The sequence below is a fragment of the Crotalus tigris genome, unplaced genomic scaffold (assembly GCF_016545835.1).
Source record: "Crotalus tigris isolate CLP2741 ecotype Arizona unplaced genomic scaffold, ASM1654583v1 scf7180000017668.6805642782:7212621, whole genome shotgun sequence".
Lineage (NCBI taxonomy): Eukaryota > Metazoa > Chordata > Lepidosauria > Squamata > Viperidae > Crotalus > Crotalus tigris.
In genome coordinates, this window is record NW_024096554.1 from 5,632,809 (window position 1) to 5,654,713 (window position 21,905).

At 38.5% G+C, this 21,905-nt stretch overlaps 1 protein-coding gene across 4 annotated transcripts in view; it reads right to left on the reverse strand.

Moving 5' to 3' along the window:
• The window catches only part of CEP350 (centrosomal protein 350), a 114,891-nt gene that overhangs the window by 89,426 nt on the left and 3,560 nt on the right, over window positions 1–21,905 (reverse strand). For 2 of the 4 annotated variants that reach the window (XM_039337145.1, XM_039337143.1), the window contains exons 1-4: window positions 18,695–18,904; window positions 9,475–9,560; window positions 7,859–7,902; window positions 6,961–7,072 (exon numbers count right to left, since the gene is read on the reverse strand). In XM_039337145.1, coding sequence (XP_039193079.1) covers window positions 6,961–7,072; window positions 7,859–7,902; window positions 9,475–9,547 — 229 coding nt within the window. In that variant the 5' untranslated portion in view covers window positions 9,548–9,560; window positions 18,695–18,904. Of the gene's footprint in view, window positions 1–6,960; window positions 7,073–7,858; window positions 7,903–9,474; window positions 9,561–18,694; window positions 18,905–21,905 lie in introns of those variants that run through there. The other 2 variants (XM_039337146.1, XM_039337144.1) reach the window with 2 other exon arrangements.

Genomic DNA, 21,905 nt, shown 5'->3' on the forward strand with positions numbered 1-21,905 from the left:
AGAAATAAAAGTGAAGAGCTAAAAGTAGTAAGAAATAAATTGTAAATCAAAAAACTGTCTGAGACTGTGGATGAAGCAAGTTAAAAACAAGACTAATTTACCAGCTGAATTTGAGACTTCTGCTAATTAAACAAGTAAAAGGAGTCACAGTAAATAAACAGACATACCTTTGGGAGAAAAAATGTTGCTTTGGATTGTTGAGAAAAAAGGATTGACTGATTGATTGATAGAAAAATGAAACAGGAAATTACAAAATGTTTTGGAATACCATAAATATATAACATTTGAGAATAAAATTGCTAATTGTGACTCTTTTTACAATTTCTCCTTTCACCAAAAACTACAGAAGTGATTACATCAGGAATGGAAACTTTAACAGAACATCAATAGACGGAACAATGAATTATTCAAGACACTTTACAAAAATGTTGGAGGAATTGGGAAAGTTTATCTGCTAAAGGGGTAAAAGATCTGAAAAACTACAATTACAATGAGGAGTTGTGGCAACAGAAAGATCAAGAGACAAGTCCAGCAAGGATTAGATGCCACAGGACTAGAGTCATCCAAATCTAGAATGCAGATAGAGTAGTGATCCTAAGAGAGCCTGCCCACCATGGTAGTAACTCATGCTGATCATCAATCGGATCACCCACCTGATTGACCAGATTAAATAATTATTTTGGGGGAGGTTGTAAAGCAACCGCCATCATTGTAACGTGATCACCGCTGTCATTAAGCATGGACTGCTATGGGTATAGTTTTGCTGAACCCTCCCCCAAAAAATGCCAGTTTTCAACAAAACCATAGTAAAAATAAATGACCATGACCATGGGATGCTGCAAAGAGCCCTAAATGCTGCTGAGTGGCAAAAAGGGCAGTTAAGTGATTGTGCCTATTTGGAGATCGGTAAACAGAAATTCCAGGAAATATACAAGTAGTCTTAATTTACAACAGTTCATTTAGTGACCATTCAAAGTTACCATGGCACTGAAAAATGTGACTTAGGACCATTTTTCACAGTTACCTTTGTAGCATCCCCATGTGATCAAAATTCAGACCATGTTTCACACTTACAACTATTGCAGCATGTCAGAATCCAATTATATTTCATCTTTAAATTATCAAATATAGAAACTCCCAATTCTGCCTTCTCTGGATTCTGCCATAAGAGGGAGAGAAGGGGGAGAGCAAAGGGGCTTTATGGCCCTCACTTCCTTCTTTACACTTCAAAGAGCTGAATGTGTGTTTATTGTAACCTCTAAGCGTTAACATATCAAAGAAGGGTAATTGCCTTTCATGTAGTATCTGAAGTCTCCATCCAGACGGAAGAAAGAAGAAAGGAGGTGGAATTGTGATACTTGAAACTATCACTGGAAGGGGGGTTGATTGGGTGGGACTACTGGGGAACCCCTTAAAACCTTGAATGGGAGAGCTTGGACCCCAAGTCCTGTCTAGCATGCCTGCAACCATTTTCTCTTAATAAAGGATTCCTGTTGGAAGAACTATTCCAAGAGTTCTGTCTTCTTAAGATGCAAAGTGGGGTGGGTCCTTACATTAGACAGGACTTGCAAAATTAATCCACCTGGAAGGTAGACCCTTGCCGGGGGATTTTGCAAAAATTTACCATGTCAGACAACGAAGCAAGAGAGGGAGAAAACTCCCTGGAAAGAGAGCCGCTGACCCAGTTGGAACCTTGCCAGATGTTGGGATCCGAGAGGCCAGATTTCTCAGAAGAAGAAGTGGTGGAGACACAGGACCACAAGCCTCGCTGGTCGATGGGCGTTGGAAAGAAAAGCGAGTGGGGAAAGGAATCAAGAAAAGTGACCCTGAGACGAGGGACCAAGCAACCAGAATGGAAGCAGGAGATGGAGAAATCCCTGCACGCAAGTGAAGAGGGAGGAAGCTGTATGCCGTACTCAGACTGGATCCTAGAGAGAGCTATTGACCTGATGAAGAGAACTCTCAGCTCCCTAGGAGAGGAGATTCCTGAGCCCTACGCCCGCCCCAGTTCCTGGAGCCACAAAGGGAGAGACACCGAGGGGGACGTGGAACCTGCAACCCCAGGGACATTTACTGATCCAGGAGCTCCCACCCCCTACCGGACCACAGATGGAAATCTGGACGGAAGACACTACCACCCACAATGGAGGCACCGATCCATTCCAAGACGTCCACCGTTGGAGGTGAAATTCAAAGGGGAGCCAACACGCTTGGGGTTTTTCCTAACCCAAGTCCTCAGCTACATGGAGGAATATGGGCAGGACATCCCCAGCGACAAAGCCCGCATCCGGATCGTGCAATCTGCCCTGGATGGACCAGCTGCAGATTGGGTGGTGAACCTGCATGACTCCAATGCCCCAGAACTCAGTAACTTCAACCGTTTCATGTCCTCGTTGAGAAGACGATTTGAAGACCCCCTGGCTGATCGCAAAGCCCGTGAAAGAATAACAACGATGAGGCAGGGCAAACGCCCAGTGGCTGAGTATACACAAGAATTCCGAGCCATTGCCAGCAAACTGAATTGGCCAGAAGACATCCTCCTTGGCCGTTTCAAAGACGGACTAAACTATGATCTATATGATGCTTGCCTGCCCCGAGGAGACCCACATCGACTTGAGGAATGGTACGTCTTGGCAGAGGAAGCAGAGATCGACATATTGAAGAGGCATCGCCGAGGAAAACAATGGAGCCGCCCCCCGCCTGAGCTGACACACCAACCGGTGAAATCATCGGATACAGCCAAGAAGCAGATGGGGTGTTTCAAGTGCGGAAGAGAAGGGCATCGAGCTGTAGAATGCCGCTCAAAGGCCCCCCAGCACAACCCAGACAGATCCCCAATCAACAAACCCAGAGGGTATTCAGCTAAGCCAAAAGAAACAGCCATGAAAATGATGGAAATTGCAGAAACCCCCACCTCTGCTCACTTACAACTATTGCAGCATCCCCATGCTCATATGATCAAAATTCAGATGCTTGGCAAGTGATTCATATTTATGACCGTTGCTGTGTCCCAAGGTCATGTGGCCACCTTTTATGACTTTCTCACAGGCAAAGTCAATGGGGAAGCCAGATTCACTTAACAGCTGGGTTATTAACTTACAAACTTCAGTGATTCACTTAACAATTGTGGCAAGAAAGGTCATAAAATGGGGCAAAACTCACTTAACAAATGTTTCACTTAACAACAGAAATTTCGGGCTCAATTGTTGTTGTAAGTTGAGGACTATCTGTACACGTATACTTTTCTGAAAGACATAGTTCTTTTTTTAGATATGTTATAGATCTCAAAGAAGCAATCTACATATACTAGCCAAGCAGAAATATTATAAAAACATGCTCAGATCGTTATCCAGTGACTATGATATGCTAGAAAAAAATAAAAAACATATAAAGAAAACTATATTACAGAAAAATCAATTACTAAGAACTGTAAAAATAAATGAAGAAATTCTTCAAAAACAATCCAAGTAAAGAAACAAAAATAAGGTTAGTTTAGGATGCAAGTAATCTATTTTGAGAACTCAATTTATATTATAGAATTCCAAACTAAAAAAAAAACCAGAGACGGCAAAACATGCAAAAAAACCCATCAGAAACACAGATCAAGGGAGACAAATTAAAATGTTACCCGGAAAGAAAAACAACAAATTAAGCTTCTACAAAGCTGCATTTAAAATTAATGAGAAAAATAAACTGTTAACAAAATTATGAGTACATAAGATCAAACAGAATCGACTGGGAATATTGGTTAATAGATTGAAAAAATAGTTAAATATTTGGACACTACTATACTGAATAGGAACTATACGTTATTTCAGAATAATTATGTAAGGGTATGGAATTTACATAATTAAAATGTATTAAGATTGGGGAAAATGCAATATCATTACTTGGTAGAATTTCTGTCATAAAAATGAATGTATTGCCTAGAATGATGTGTTTTTATTTCAAACAATATCAGTTTTTAAAAGTGAGGCAATATTTAAACAATGGCAAAAAATTTATTTGTGTGATAAGGGAAAAAAACCCCAATGTTTCAATATAAAATACTGCAGGATGCAAAAGATAGAGGAGAACTAGGCTTACCTGACTTTAAACTGTATTTTGTAGTCAACTGTTTAGTTTGGATGAAAGATTGGGTATTGCTGAGAAATAGAAGAATGCTAGAATTGAAAGGATGTAACCTGAGGTTTAATTGGCATGGATGTTTATGGCACAATAAAGTAAAATTTAAGGTGGATTTTAAAAATCATTATGTGAGAAGTGCCCTACAAATACAAATCCAGGCTGTGCCTGAAAATACTTTTATTGATCTTACCACTGGAAGTATTTTAAAAACGAGGAACCGGAGAGAGAAAGAGAGAGAAATGAAGACATATCAGGATTTACTAATACAGAAAGATGGAGAACTTAAATTTAAGTCAAGAGAACAATTGACTGTAGAGGGATATTGTTTTCAATGGTTCTCATATACATAATTACAAGAATGATTTAATATATACATGTAACTGAATTGAAAACCTACAATGGTACAATTACTACAATTGTATAAGCTTTTATTTATTTTTGAAACTGAAGAAGAACAAGTTAAATAGTTATAAAATGGGCTAGCAATTTTGGCTATAGTATGTAGAAGGATACACAGCAAAAATGTGGATAAATACAATTTACATTGAGTTATATTTTATGAGAATATTTTACATAAAATGTATCACTGGTACATGATGTCAGAAAAATGATCAAAAATGTATAAAGGTAGGTTAAGTCAGTGCGGGAAATGTGAAAAACATAGATATTTTACAATGCATTGTGGACTTGTGAAAAAGCTATGAAATGTTGGATACAAATACATACAGCGACCCAAAGAATTTTAAAGATTAATAATGCCAAAAACCCATACATTTTTATTGAGATTTATGGATCCCAAATCAGATAAGACTCATGGAAGACTAAGTTTGTATATATCAGTGGTTCTCAACCTTTTTAATGCCGCGACCCCCAACCGATCGTAAGTCGAGGACTACTCAACTGGTTGTAAGTCGAGGACTACTCAACTGGTGCAGCACCATTTGCAGAATGGGACTTTTGGCGGGCTCAGCAGGGCAGAGACAGCCTGGACAATTCCTATTGGCTTTTGAAAGCAACAGAATTAGACTTTATTCAAGAGAGTCTATTCTATTGGCTTTCAAAAGCCAATAGAATAAAAGGGAGTAGCACAGCTAAGGAAAAGGGAAAAAAATGGCGGACTGCGTTGTTTGGCGACCCCCGTGAAATGGTCGTTCGACCCCAAATGGGGTCCCAACCCACAGGTTGAGAACCACTGGTATATATTAATAATTACAAGATTATTATATGTACAAAAATGGAAGACTACTGAAATTTCTACAGTGGAAGAATGGATCATAAAAATGTCAGAACTCATGGAAATGGCAAAAGGAGAGAAAAAAATATTTTTAAAAGAATGGAAATCTTCTATAAACGTTTTGCTAAAAGAAGAAAACAACAAAATGATGTATATATCTAATGATTCAAACAGATGAGAATTAAATAAGGGGATGAAGAGATTTCTGGAAGAATTAAGAGGGAGGAGAAATGATAGGTTTGTTAATACCAGTATCTACTGAAGAGGTTGGAAGTCATTATATTTCATAACTTTGCTTTTCCCAAAGATACTTTTTTCACGAGGTAACTGGACTTTCTTGTTTTTCTTTGAAGACGTTTCGCTTCTCATCCAAGAAGCTTCTTCAGCTCTGACTCGATGGTGGAGAGCTGAAGAAGCATCTTGGATGAGAAGCGAAATGTCTTCAAAGAAAAACAAAAAAAAATCCAGTTGCCTCATGGAAAAGCATATTTGGGTAACTATGACCTGGATGTCTGAGAATCTCCAAAGATATTTAACTTTGCTTTTCTTTCTTAATTTTTGTCTGGCACATTTTTGTCTTTTTGTTTAGATTTTTTTACTTTATGTAAAATCTTCAATATAAATTAAGTCATCTCTCTCTCTGATCAGTTTTTAACAACTATGTTACTCAAATTGTTTTCTTCTATAATATTAGTCTGTTTTAGTGACTTATTTCTTTTGGTCTGTTTTGTAAATCCCTACAAAATAAACTAAATTTTGCAATATGTCACCACCAGAAAATTTGATTTATAGACAAAAACTTATAATAGAAAGACACTCAGAGTATTAATTTGGGGGGGGGAAATCACAAAAGGCATCCTTATTCCTGAAATATCTAAAATGACAAAATGAAGAAACAAAAAATGAGAGGAAGCGAAAAGGAGAATTTAAAAAAGCAATTTCATTAAGAAGAACAAAAACAGTTCTGACAGTTCCTGAGAGATACCATCATGGTGTAACAACAATAACAATCCTGAGGATATCTGGCCTAAAGTAATTGCTGCCCAAAAGCTTAGGTCTATAAAACAAAGACAATTTTGTCACAGCCAAGGATTATATTTAATGGGGGGTCGAGAGCACACCCAGGGCTGCAGTAGAAGGGTTAATGATGCAGAGTGGAAAGGATGGTGATGGAATGGAGAGGATGATGATGGGATGTTTATGTAGCACTGCTGGAATAAATTTACGACTATGTACTGTACCCAAAGCACTTTGTTCTAAATTAAAATGATACACCGCATAAAACTAATAACAAAATGCAACACCACTGGAAATATGAAGGCAAACTTCTGGTTACAAAAACAAGAAATCAACTCTTCTTATTCTTCACACGCATATCAGCAATAGCAGCATCCGTAATTATTTTCAATACAGAACTTTTTCACTGCTAGAACTTAAGATACTCCACAAGCCATCACGCAGGAATTCTGTTTCCCAAACAAAACTTTCAAGTTTTGCCATTTGTAATTTACTGATTTTGCTGGTTGCAGACCAAAAATGCTCCATTTAAAAATGCTAAGCAACTGAAAGCTCATTTTTGAAAAGGCCTTAATACATACCTTTCCTGCTTATTTTCCTGGTAGTGCTAATTGATGGCTTTTTTTCCATGACAGAATCCAATCCGGCTATGCTAATAGGAGCTACTTCCAATTTGTTCTCAATATGCTGCAACTAGATAGATTGAATGGGATAGGAAAGGTATCAACATTTTAAATTTGTTATACCGCCACTTAAAAAAACAAAAAGTTAAAAAAAGTCTTACAAAAATTGGATGAAACATTCCCTAACCCAAGTAAAATGAGCTCAGATTTTAATTTCAAAAATAGTTTCACACAATACAACTTTCCACATTAATGCAACAGTTTTCAGTGCAGGAAATAATTTATATTACATTTTTCAATCCCGAAAAAAAAGAAAATGAATGAAAAACAGAATGATAAATGAAAATTTGATGTAGCAGACCAAACACATCAAATTCATTATATTGGAAAACTCTGGGCAAATTCCTTAACAGTAATTTTTTTGTAAACGCAAACTGCATATTAGGAACTGAGAAGAGTTGCCTTAGCTTAGCAGATCAATTGCATTTTCAGAGAACTAGCATTAAAATCTGGGTGATTGACAGAAACAAGGAAGGAAGAAAAAGGAAAACACTTCAGCAACTGTATACACAAGAGGAGAGAGTGTCTGTTGGAATTAAGACAGTAGCTTCCTGATTTTGGAAATCCTAGGACCATAAGAAACAGCTCAGTATCTAGACAGGACAAACTAGTGAGTGGCTGACTCCTATGTGCATTTTAGGAGGATAGTGATAGTATTTTACTGAAAAAGGATCTTAATCTTTTACTGTCCTATAACATTTCCAAGATAAGCATAACAGTTAATATTTTTCATTTTTAAATACAGTCTCCTGTATGGCTTCTTTTCAATTTAACTCAATACTAAAATACTACTTACTGCTGCCTTTGTTTGAGAAAATGCATCCCATTCTGTTGTTAAATCTGTACAAAAAAATGAAAAGAAGCACTTATTAAATAAATTCGAGGAACCCCCTCTGTGATAAACATATTACAAGGTTCAGTAATAGTTTTAAATACTGTTTAAAACAATATATTTACAATATTTTTTCTCTCAATATACTTACTTGACTGTACCCAGATTTACACATCACAGTAAGCCATAATGTAAATTTATCTGGTTTGGGGTTACTATGTTGTATGAACCCAATCTAGGGCAAAACAAAATGGTTCACACACAAAATGATTTTGTATATAGAACAGCTTGTTTCAGGTGGTTTACATCAAAACTGAGATATATATGTTTCAGAAGAATTGATTCAGATACAAAACAAAATATGGTTGTCCCAAGGTGAAGTGTTTTTGTGATGATGGGCAAGAAAATGCCAAGATTGAGTAGGAAAAATAGATGGATAACCACTTCCCATGGCAATTGTGATATAAGGGAGGGCCTGCTTACTGCCTGTACGGGCCACAAAAGTCTCTTTCCTGTTTTGTTTTGCAAATATTGGTAGTAACAGCAGTGGCTAAGTGGAGCTGGAGAAGTAAAAAAAATGAAAAACATTGGGAAGATTGGGAGTCAATGGGCAAGATGACAAAATATAGTATTCTTCATTTTATTATGCTTTAGTTTATTGCACTTCACAAATATTTTAGCTTTTTTTTTAACAAGACCATCCACCAGAAAAAAAATTACAACTCACTGAAGACTCTGATGCTGATTAACATTTTTTAGCATTAAGGCATCATTTAATTAAGATATAATATTTTTAGACATATTATTGCAGACAATAGATCACAATATAGTGTAAATGTAACTTAAATATTCACTGAGAAATCAAAACATTCACATGGCTCACTTTATTGAGATATTGGCTTCATTGCAGTGATCTGGAACTAAATCCACAGTATCTCCAAGGTATGCCTATATACCACACTGGCAACCCCTGGTAGCAAGAGGTACACCAATCAAACAGGAGACGTTAGAACAATACCGGGTTTCCCCGAAAGTAAGACCTACCCCGAAAATAAGCCATAGCCTGATTTTTGGTGGTGGGCCTCATATAAGTCCTACCTCCAAAATAAGCCCTACTTAAGACCTCGCCCACTCCATCCCACTGTGTTTTTGGCAGGCAGGATTGCGTGCCTCTTCCCCCCTTCTGCCTCTGCCTTCTGCCTCTGCCACTGCTATGATGTGCCTAAGTAGCCACTGATGCACGCAAACATAAACTCGTTGCAATGTTGGGCAGGAGAACGACTGCAAAGTGCGCATGCGGATTCCTACCAGCCTGCATTGCACCACTGTTGTCAGATTTTGGTCTGTGATTCAGGTTGATTATTATTTTTTATTATTTAGCTTTCATTAACAAATTTGCAAATAGAAATCAGAATGTTTGTTAGCAGAAGTTAAGGAATAAGGAAAGCAGATCTTGTTATCTGATCATTCTTCCCAACAGATATCATTTCAGTTTAACACAAATTTCTGTTCTGTTAAAATTTAGAAAGTCAGATAAAATTCTTTGCACCCAGTGAGATAAAAATTAAATAAATGTGTACCTCTGGTGGAATTCCTGTTTTGGGGGAACTTTGGATTGTGTAAGGGAAACTCATTTGCTTTGTTGCTCCACATTCTATTACTTCACCTATAACATAAAGATAAATGTTCACTGAAATGTCTAACAGAAATACATATGCATACCTTGTAAGTTATCAGTATTATTTTGAACTTCATTAGCATAGAAAGCTAAATCTGAAAGTGCAAAATATTTTACTTCAATATTTTACTTCAAGTCAAATTCAACAGATTAATTATTCAGTGTACACACTAATCAAATTATATTTACTGTTCAATTTTTACCCAGCATTCAAAATTATGTTGCTTATCTGAAGTCTCACTTATAATAATCCTGCCATTAACCAACCTTTTAAAAATAATTTTAATATAATACTCTATATAATCATTTTAAACTACTTTATACATTTATATAATAAACTAGTAAATACAATAGTATACTAACTTACAAATTTATATACTTTAGAAGAAAAATACTACCTTCTTATATAATGAACTATTTGCTTAAAAAAGGGAAGGGTATATCACTTCAACGGTCATTTGTCACTTTTTTTGGTGCCGCTGTAACTTCGAACAGTCATTAAACAAATGATTGTAAGTCAAGGACGACCTGTAACCTGAAACTTGGATGGATATGGAAGTGTGCCCATCTGAGCTTTAGATACACCATCAGCCACAAACTAGGGCAGAGTTGCGGAGTGCCACTACCATTCAGCAGACTTTTGTGCTGTTTATAAGTGATGCTCCAATTACTGATTGTATGAAAAGCTGGACTCTAATAAACAAATGGGACTGGTGGTTCTCAACCTTTTTAATGCCGTGACCCCCCCAACCAGTCGTAAGTGGAGGACTACTCAACCGGTCGTAAGTCGAGGACTACTCAACTGGTGCAGCACCGTTTGCAGAATGGGACTTTTGGTGGGCTCAGCAGGGCAGAGACAGCCTGGACAATTCCTATTGGCTTTTGAAGCCAATAGAATTAGACTCTATTCAAGAGAGTCTATTCTATTGGCTTTCAAAAGCCAATAGAATAAAAGGGAGTAGCACAGCTAAGGAAAAGGGGGGGAAAATGGCGGACTGCATTGTTTGGCAACCCACGTGAAACGGTCGTTCGACCCCAAATGGGGTCCCGACCCACAGGTTGAGAACCACTGGTTTAAGGTGACCTGGTCTCTCTTCTCAATGAAGAATAAGGCAGATAATTTTACAATTGAGGTAGTGAAAGAAAGAATGGAACACAAACTTCAAGAGCTGAAATCACTTCTTGGAGGAGGTCACAGAATTTACAAAGAAGGGACAACTAGCACAACATAACAAGGGCAAAGAAAGACAAAGGCAAATTTTCTACCCTGCATTTTAGACAAGGTAAAGCACACAAAACAGAAGAATCAATCCAGATGAAAGAGGACAGTGACGTGTCTCAGAGAACTGATGAGTGAGAAATCTTCCTGACAGAGAGCTTACTCAAACAAGGAAGGGAAATCTATGTATACTGGGATATCCAGTGTGAAACTGCCAACAGACCTAGCCTACATAAAACTTGACTCTTTCATAATAAAAAAACATACTATTTTTTCTATGTTTTGGGGTGTTTTTTTTCTTACCATTCTTTTACTAAAAAAATTTCTGGATATGTTTATAAAGTCATCTGGAGTATTTCACTCATTGAAGATTTTTTAAGATTTGCCTGGAAACAATAAAATTTGTTGCATAATCTCTAAAATTCTCAGGATGCAAAGGAGATTTTTGTATTTCTGCCGTCAAAAATCAGGAGGTTGGTAGCATCTTTTCCAACTAGCAAATGTTATTAAAAGATATAAGCGTTCATGAGCTGCAGCTCACTTCATCAGATGTATAGCATGGCTGTAAAAGCAAATATATGACACATGTGTCAAAGCTGACACATCACTATTTATGGCAGTGTTCACTAACTTCTGACAATTTTCATCCTCACATAATTTTCAAAGACTGTGCAGCCCCTGGAGCCTCAGACAATTGTACAAGAATGGGGTGTCCTTTCACATAATTTTTGAAAGCTGCAGAAGCCACAGGAGAGCATTCTCCAAAGTCGCTTCAAGAAAAAGGACTTGTATGACAAAGGCTGTAGGGACCTGTTAACAGAAAGATCATCACCTAAAGGTAAGCAGTGTGGTAGATCCTGGGGAGTGCTGGGCCACTGGACAATCATACCATTCCCCCAAAGTTCATGCACCTTTTTGAGTAGCAGTGATGACGCTAGGGCTGAAATCAAGGTCCTTCAAGCCAAGCCTCAGAGCTGCTGCTGAGTGGCACTGTTAAGGGTGGCCTAGATGGAGGGAGACAGAGAATTTTTTTCTCTTTTGCTGTCGTGGGTGTGTGTGTGTGACATGCTAGCAGAGTCAAGTTAGGCTTTTTCCAAATGTGTGATATGCCAAGCCCAAAAGGGTCATCATCACTGGGGAGACTCATGTATGATTTAGACCAGGGATGTCAAACTCAATTTCATTGAGGGCCGCATCAGCATTGTGGTTGCCCTCAGGGGGGTGACCTACTGGGTGGGCATGGTTTCAGCAGGCAGCGGGGCGCTCTCCTCACAGTGCCGAGAGGTTGAGCCGGGCGTGCGAAGCTCGCCAACTTTGCACCTTGCTGCCTGCTGAAACTGGGCAAGCTGGGGGCTAGGCAGCATTGCACTTCTCATCAGAGTCGCGCCATCCAGCTCAGCTCTTGGCACTGTAAGGAAAGCACCCTGCTGCCTGCTGAAACCGGGCAGGCTGGGAGCTAGGCAGCCTCATGTTTCTTTTTGGATTTGCGCTGCCCAGCTCAGCCTCTCGGCACTGTGAGGAGAGCGCCCCGCTGCCTGCCAAAATCCCTCCCCCAGAGCCCATCAAGCCGGATATGTGAATTGGCGAGGGCCATTTGCTGGCCACTTCCAGGCGATGGTGCATTTCTTCATTCCTCACAAAGGGTAACACCTCCCCAGCATGCACCCAGGGGGTGGGGCCGACGCGGCAGGAGCTGGTTCCTCACTGTTTCTAGATGGCCTTGTGGAGCTAAGACTGAATGCGTTTCAGCATAGATGGCCACCACAAAATTGTATATTGGCTCCCGGCCGGCTTGGGCCAGGGCCAAGGCAGTGGGGGCCGTTCCCTCACTGTTTCCAGGATGGCTTCACGGGCCACATGAAACCACTTTGCAGGCCGCATCCAATCCCCGGGCCTTGTGTTTGACATGTCTGATTTAGACTAAGATGGGGAAGAGGAAAGATGGAGGGAAGGAAGAGGAAGACAGTTTGCAAATGCAAACTGCAGTATGCAAAAAAACAAAGTACTTATAGGCACATTCATTAAGTATAATGTGCTGAAAAATATTGTGCTTGTTGAGATCTTTTAAAATTGCCTGAAACTTTTTGATGTAGTTTTTTCCCCAAAACAGTTTTTTTCCCCGCTTGATGATCCTAACTGCACTGGCATCTCCATTGTTAAGTAAAGTAGTCACTAAGAGGGAAATCACATGAGCTCCAGTATGTTTTCTGGTTGGAAAGAGACAGCAATAGTTTCACATTTATCACTTTTGTTTGTCTCCTAACCATTTCCCTCCCTTTAGAGTGCTCATGTCTGCTTACTGTCTTGTCCACATCAAAAACAATGCTGTGGAATACATGCTGTGCAATTTCAAAGGAACTCTGGAAAGTTCAGTAAGGCAAATCTGGTACCTGCCTGCAACAGTTTAAAGTAGCCAGGCTTTGTTCTAAGATCCCATATTTATTTTGATATGCCAAACTCTCACTTCCATAAAAAATGGGCAGAAGCACTCTTACACACAGCTAGGATGAGCTGTGTATAATAAGCTATTTCGCTTATTTTAATAAACATTACTTGCAACAGATAACATAGTACTCATACATTTTCATCAGTATTTGCATATCTCAAAATGTCTTCATCTATTTTTCCATCTTTAGTAAACATACAGCAAAGTACACAAATTAACCTATTTATTCATTTGGCAATCATTTACTCCACTGTTCCTGCTGGAGTATCTTGGTCTTCAAAACATCAATGTTTAAATCCATCTTGATATATCATATAATCTAGCTAACATTTGCTGAAAAGCATTAGGGTCAACACAGCCTCATCCACATACAAAAGCATGTACATACCCATATTCCCTAGCAACATACTTCTATTATCACCACAAGAATTCCCTATTTATTAAGGAGCCATGGTGACTCAGTGGTTCGAATGCAGTATTGCAGGACAATTCTGCTCACAGCCTGAGTTTGATCCTGACCAGCTCAAAGTTGATTCAGCCTTCTATCCTTCAGAGGTCCAATCAACAATCCATAATTCAAGCCTATCACTTTCATTTTCCCCCAAGATCTACTAAACAATAATCTGTCCCACATTTAGAAACCCTCACCCTTGTATCTCTCAGAAATTATATAGTCCTTGCTTAACAAGCCCAAGTGGGATCAACAATTCCATTACTAAGTGACATGGTTGTTAAGTGAAACATCACATGATCGTGACTTGCAATTTTACATCTGGATTCTCCATTGACTCTTCTTCTTGGAAGTTGGCTATAAAATACGCGGATACTGATCGTATAACTATGGGACACTACAATGGTGCAAGTGTGAGGACCAGTCCTAAATTTACTTTTTTAGCGTCGTTATAATTAGAAATGGTTGCTAAACAGGGCCATTGTTAACTGAGGACTATATATATTCTAATCTTTCATTATAAACAATCAAATTAATTTTAGAATTATTACTTTGCCATGTGTAATATAAGACTAAGTTTAAAACAGACTTTTTTCCTAAGCAGATCCTCATTGAACTATCACCATTGTCATTCATCCTTAGGTCTCTAAATAGTCCAGACATTTTCTGTATTCTATAATCTTGTTCAAACCCATCTATTCAAGTTATCTAACATTTTTTTTCAATATTCCATACCAATTCGTGTTTTTATGTTAGTCCTTTTAGCCTTAACCAAACCTGAATCTTCACTTCCTTATGTATATTAATAAGACAGAAATGTTAGATTAGATCTTAAGAAACCAACCCGTCTTCACAGAATACTGTGGATAATCTGCATACCAGTCAAGCAGCAAATTTCCTGAATCATTTAAATCTGGGTTTAAATCTGCATAAAAGTGGCAAAAGCATGCTCTGATTTATTTATGAGGGTAGATTACTCACAATCCTTTTGTTTGTGGTAAGAAGGAAAACAGATTTTAAAACAAAAAAGCAGAAATTGCTAGAAGAGAGGAAAGAAGGACTAGGCTTTAAAATTTGCCCTTGATTAAAAAAAATAATTAAAATTACAAGTTTTCTATGTTTTTTAAATAATTTTATTTTTTTTTTCAGATTATCTCTCTCCAAAGTAATATAAACATGATACAGATTTGAGAAATGACTACTGTACAATGTTTACTTAATTTTTATTGGCCAGTAAGCGTACAGGCTGCCAAATACTTATCTATCTCAAATACTTGCTATATGCAACATTACTTGCTAGAGTACCAATCAGTTTTGGCACATTTTGGACTTACTTGCAAGCAAAGTCCAGTTTTACCCCATGTATGCTAAAGCCATACTATCAACCATACTATGTTTCTGAGTTTGCAAGCATTGTACTATTTGCTCACATCAACTCAGAAATATATGAAGTATGTGTACTTAGGGTGCATAGTAGAGAAGATATGCTAAATAAAAATACAGATAGAAATATGTTAGGAAATAATGTATAGATTGTCCAGAAAATATAGCTTTGGCTTATGAAAGAAGGAATACTTATAAAAAAATGAGACAATGAAAAAAGAAAGCTGCCAGGGATAATCAATACGTACAAGTAAATAAAATCTTTCCAGCAAGTTCAGTTAGATTGTTCATTACAAATCCAGGAAGAGTCCAACAAATATGGTTTATGTGTTTGATATATTTCTTGCTTAACAGTGCTTTTTAAAAGTTCTATTTTTCTGAAACAAGTCAGTCTGAGATCTGCAAAAGGGTGTACTGGGATATTGAAATGTGCTGATTTTACTTTGTCCCTGTTTTGAGTCATGATATAAAACCTGAGTGATGATGTCAAACTTATTTTTTTTCCCCAAAGTTTGTTCCATATTTCTTTCACAGAATCAAGAGAAGTACTTCTAGCAGATTGCATCTATCACATCAAAGAAATAATCAATGAATCTAAGGCTGTGTTCATATCATACATAACCAAAAATGGCTATGTGGGAAATACTGTATGCTATATAAAAACATTACAGATCATTTTTCAGCTCTTGAATCCAGATCACTGTCCAGATCATCCCCATATGTTCTCCAACTGTTAAACAGCGAGAAAATTAGATAACTAAGATTGGTGAATGATACAATATTTCCTTGGCACTGACCAAGTTCCAATTTTTCATTTTCAAAGAAATCCCTGGTTAACTTAACAGCAGAAATTTAACTCAAAATGCTAAGGTGATATTTGAACAATACAACTAGCTCCCATCATCAAAAGCAATAAAAACTAACATGAAGTAAAAATAGTGATAGACAAGAATTTTCAAAAAGTCACAATTCATTTTATAAATGTAGAATTTGTTAATACTGTCTCTGCTGAACTTATTTTCTTTCCTCAAAGTGTGGACTGTTTATAAAAATCAACTTGATTTTAACTTATTTTTTAGACAGAAATATTTTCAATCATTAAAGAAAAGCCAATCATAAAGCCAGGAGTTCATAATTTTTTTAAAAAAAGAAAACCTTGTCCCTTTCAAAACTTGAAAAATTATTCAATATTAATGTGGGGCATTATACTGATACTATAGGAGAATGAGGAAATAATGATTGACAGTGCCTTATGACAGTCCTACAATGTCATCTAATTGTTGACATTGCAAATTAGAGATGAGACTGATTTGTACCACAAAATCCTCTCTACAACACACCTTTTAATTTCAGTAAACCCAGAGCCATAGCCACATTTTTGGCTTTTATTAATGATTCCTATGTTTGGTTAGTTTACAGCTTTCTGCAAATTAACAATACGCATCCAGTGTAACATTTCTCATTATATGCTATAACATCAATTCTATGGGATACTTTCTCCCCAACTATTTAGAATTTTCAAAGAGAAATAAAGGTATCCTGGTAGCATGATACAACAGATAATATTGATTAGCAAATAGCTTTTGACACAATCACCACCCAATGAAAAATATATTAGTCAAATGAACACATACAAATGGATAACTCTTTGTACCACATGATTTATGAAATTCACTGCTCCAAAATATGGTATGAATTAGATAAACATGGAAAATAGGTCTACAGCTATTAGGTGAGACAATTACAAATAATCCCCATGTTCAAACATAGCATGCAACAACACATGTCACCTGCTACCTCCCAACAGGGCTGCCAGTCCTATGGGGCATGGGGAAATATCCTGCTTTCTTTCTGTGAGTAGGCTGCCCATAATGTATTTCTACTTTCCCTATGAGCTGAGTACAGAGTCCTTAATCTATGACCACAATTGAGCCCAAAATCTCTGTTGCTAAACAAAACATTTGTTACAAGTAAGTTTTGCATCATTTTACAACCATTCTTGCCATGGTTAACTGAATCACTGCAGTTGTTAAGTTAGTAACATGGCTGTTAAGTGAGTCTGGCTTCCCCATTGACCTTGTTTGTCAGAAGGTCGCAAAATTGATACATGACAAGGAACGCAGCAACTATCATAAATACATGCCAGTTGCTAAGCATCTGAATTTTGATCTTGTGACGATGGGAAAGCTGCTACAGTTCCAAGTGTGAAAAGCTGTCAAAAAGTATTTAAAGCCCAGTGTTCTGACAGATGAGCACAATTCAAAGTGCACTGTGATGTCTCCTCGAATGGTGATGAAACATTTGTAACCAAATTGCCAAGCTCAGAGCCCAAACCACCACAACCAGCCCAACTACCAACCTGAGCTACTAATATTCAAACACATTTCAAACTGTCATATGTCATTTTCCCACTGCCATTGTAACTTCAAACAGTCACTGAACAAACTGTTGTGAATCAAAGATTACCTGTATTGGTGGGCAATATGATTCTCACTACCATGTTAATGTGTTCACAAGGATAAAGAAGAAAATCCCATGCCATTTTTCAAGAACTTAAGAACTTACTTCAGTTGTATTTTCTTTGTATCGTTTTGGAGACTGAAAGACAGAGGTTGTTAAACTCTACAGATAGTACTCAACTAACAATTCATTTAGTGACCATTTGAAGTTACAACAGCACTGAAAAGAGTGACTTATACCATTTTCACATTTACGACAGTTGCAGCATCCCCATAGTCAGATGACCAAAATTCTGACACTTGGCAACTGATTCATATCTATGACAGTTACAGTGTCCCAGTGTTATGTGATCACATTTTGCAATCTTCTGACAAGCAAAGGCAATGGGGAAGTCAGATTCATTTAACAACTGAAGTGATTCACTTAACTGTGGCAAAACAGGTCATAAAACAGAGCAAAACTCAACTGTGTCACTTAGTAACAGGAATTTTGGGCTCATTTGTGGTTGTAAATTGAAGACTGCCAGTATTAACTCTGAGCCTGTAATATGTCTCTTTTGCTGAAACAGACTAAAATGTAATAGGGCTAAAAAGTAAATTCCTTGGAGAGAAAACCTTATTCCTTATGTTGGTTTGCAGAAGTGCATATGAGTTTGTGCCACTAGCACTTATGGGAATGTATAAAAATAAGTATATTCAGTATCTGTATTTCAAGCTAATTCCTGTAAATAATTATCACAACCACTCCCCTCTGAATAACTTTTTTCCCATCTCTTTATATCTCATACAATTTAAACTCATAACTCTTCTGGAAGTCAAATAAATTTAGCTAATTCTGGATTCTTGCAGTATAATGGCCTTAAAATAGAGGTTCAGGAATCTAAGTCATAACCGAGCTTCCTCCCTTTAAACCAGGAAGAAGCTGTGACAATCCAGGCCGAACTGTAGCGGAATGGAGTGCGGAAAGGGGGGGGGGGCGATAGAACGAAAAAAGTGGTACAAAATCCGAAACGGGCTAGTAGAAAACAGCCTCCCAGCGCGTCACCCCCTTCTGAATCCCAGGAACCGAAAGCCGGAAATCCTGTCAAGTTTCTCTCGCTTTCCCTATAAGCCCCCAATTGGGTTTCAGCTGGAGGGCTCCCCACAATTGGAGAGCCGCCTCACCTGCTCTTAACGCCGCTTCCATTCCTTCCTCCTCCTTCCTGGCGGCGACCGAGGTCGTTGGCTCATCCCGCAAATCTTCGGGATTGAGCGCTGCGGCGAAGCGGAGCCCCCCCCCCCCAAGTCGTTTTAACGGCAAAACCGCCCACAACCCGGCGCCATTACCGCTCGCCAACTGACACACACAAGCGCCGGGCCTCAAGCTTCAGAGTACCAGCGGCGCGCGATAGGGCGGGAGCTGCGTTTGGAAATCTCGCGATATATCCTAAGAGAAGTCATAGACCTCCCAAATATGGCTATCGACGAGTCGGTCTCTGTGCGTTCCGGTCATCTTAAGTGTGGTAGAGTTAAATACACTCCGCCCATCTCTCTCTCCCTCCCCCCCGTCCCTCCCCGCTAAATAGACATGAAATGCGGGAAAAACCTATACGTTGGTTTGTGGTTGAAAGTAGGGGAATATTAAAGATTCACTGAAAAAAGAAACGCCTGGTTCCATCAAAATGTATTTTGACCTTCATTTTGATGCCATTGTCCCTACCGGCCAGGGTTTCTTTAAAAAAAAAAATGAAACAGTAAAGGAAAGTGTCAAAGAGAGATCGGTGGAGTGCATATGATATATGGATTACTATAAAGGGTACAACATGATAATCAACTCTTCGATTAAAAAAAATTCTATTGAATCTTTTGAAACTTTGTTTTCTGTAAAAAGTAATTAGGATTTATTTTTAAATTAGAATTGTAATTAAGTCAATGTATGCCTTTAAAGCCCTTTATGAATTACTGCCTTGTCATGGCGAAGGGGCTTGCGTAACTCAATGAAGCTATAAGCTATGCCATGCGGGGGCCACCCAAGATGGACAGGTTATAGCAGAGAGTTCTGACAAAATGTGATCCACTGGAGAAGGAAATGGCAAACCACTCCAGTATCTTTGCCATGAAAACCCCATGGACAGTACTAAAAGGCAAAAAGATATGACTCTGGAAGATGAGCCCCTCAGGTCGGAAGGTGTCCAATATGCTACTGGGGAAGAGCAGAGGGCTAGTACTCGTAGCGCCAGAAAGAATGAAGCGACTGGGCCAAAGCCGAAAGGATGCTCAGCTGTGGATATATCTGGTGGTGAAAGGAAAGTCCGATGCTGTAAAGATTTTTTCTCCATAGGAACTTGGAATGTAAGATCCATGAATCAAGGCAAGCTAGACGTAGTCAAAAAAGAGATGACAAGACTGAACATCGACATCTTAGGAATCAGCGAACTAAAATGGACAGGAATGGGTGAATTTAACTCAGATGACCATCAGGTATACTACTGTGGGCAAGAATCCCTCAGAAGAAATGGAGTAGCCTTCTTAGTCAATAAAAGAATAGGAAAAGCAATACTGGGATACAATCCCCAAAATGACAGAATGATCTCAATTCGAATCCAAGGCAAACCATTCAATATCACAATAGTCCAAATCTATGCCCCAACCACTGGTGCTGAAGAGGATGAAATTGACCAGTTTTATGAAGCCCTACAGCACCTTATAGAATTAACACCCAAAAATTATGTCCTTATCATCATGGGGGATTGGAATGCTAAGGTAGGAAGCCAAAAGATAACTGGAATAACAGGCAAGTTTGGCCTTGGAGAACAAAATGAAGCAGGGCACAGGCTAATAGAATTTTGTCAAGAGAATACGATGGTCATAACAAACACTCTTTTCCAACAACCCAAGAGACGGCTCTACACATGGACATCACCAGACGGTCAACATAGAAATCAGATTGACTATGTGCTCTGCAGCCAAAGATGGAGAAGCTCTATACAGTCAGTAAAAACAATACCAGGAGCTGACTGTGGCTCAGATCATGAGCTTCTCGTTGCAAAATTTAGGCTTAAATTGAAAAAGTAGGGAAAAGCACTAGGCCACTCAGGTATGAACTAAATCATATTCCTGATGAATATACAGTAGAGGTGACAAATAGATTTAAGGAACTGGATCTGATAGACAGAGTGCCTGAAGAACTATGGATGGAAGTTCGCAACATTGTACAAGAGGTAGCAACTAAAACCATCCCAAAGAAAAAGAAATGCAAGAAAGCAAAATGGCTTTCTGAGGAAGCTTTGCAAATAGCTGAGGAAAGAAGGGAAGCGAAAGGCAAGGGAGAAAGAGAAAGATACACCCAATTGAATGCAGAATTCCAGAGAGTAACTAGAAGAGATAAGAATGCCTTCTTAAATGAACAGTGCAAAGAAATAGAAGAAAACAACAGAACAGGGAGGACCAGAGATCTCTTCAAGAAAATTGGAGATATGAAGGGAACGTTTCATGCAAAGATGGGCATGAGAAAGGACCAAAATGGCAGAGACCTAACAGAGGCAGAAGAGATTAAGAAGAGATGGCAAAACTACACAGAAGAACTATACAAGAATGAGCTTAACATCCCAGATAACCACAGTGAGATGGTCACTGACCTCGAACCAGACATCCTAGAATGTGAAGTGAAATGGGCCTTAGAAAATCTGAGCAACAACACAGCTAGTGGAGGTGACAGTATTCCAGCTGAGCTATTTAAAATCTTAAAAGACGATGCAATAAAAGTGCTACACTCAATTTGCCAGCAAATTTGGAAAACTCAACAGTGGCCACAGGATTGGAAAAGGTCAGTTTACATTCCAATTCCAAAGAAAGGCAATGCCGAAGAATGTTCAAACTATCGCACCATTGCACTCATTTCACATGCTAGTAAAGTTATGCTTAAAATCCTACAAGCTAGACTCCAGCAGTATGTGGATCGAGAACTACCAGACGTACAGGCAGGATTTCGAAGAGGCAGAGGAACTAGAGATCAAATTGCCAACATACACTGGATCATGGAGAAAGCTAGGGAGTTCCAGAAAAACATCTACTTTTGCTTCATTGACTATGCAAAAGCCTTTGATTGTGTGGATCACAACAAATTGTGGCAAGTTCTTAAAGAGATGGGAGTACCAGACCATCTCATTTGTCTCTTGAGAAACCTTTATGCGGGTCAAGAAGCAACAGTGAGAACCGAACACGGAACCACTGATTGGTTCAAAATTGGGAAAGGAGTCCGGCAAGGCTGTATACTGTCGCCCTGCCTATTTAACTTATATGCAGAGCACATCATGAGAAAGGCAGGGCTAGATGAAACAAAAGTTGGAATTAAGATTGCCGGGAGAAATATCAACAACCTAATATATGCAGATGA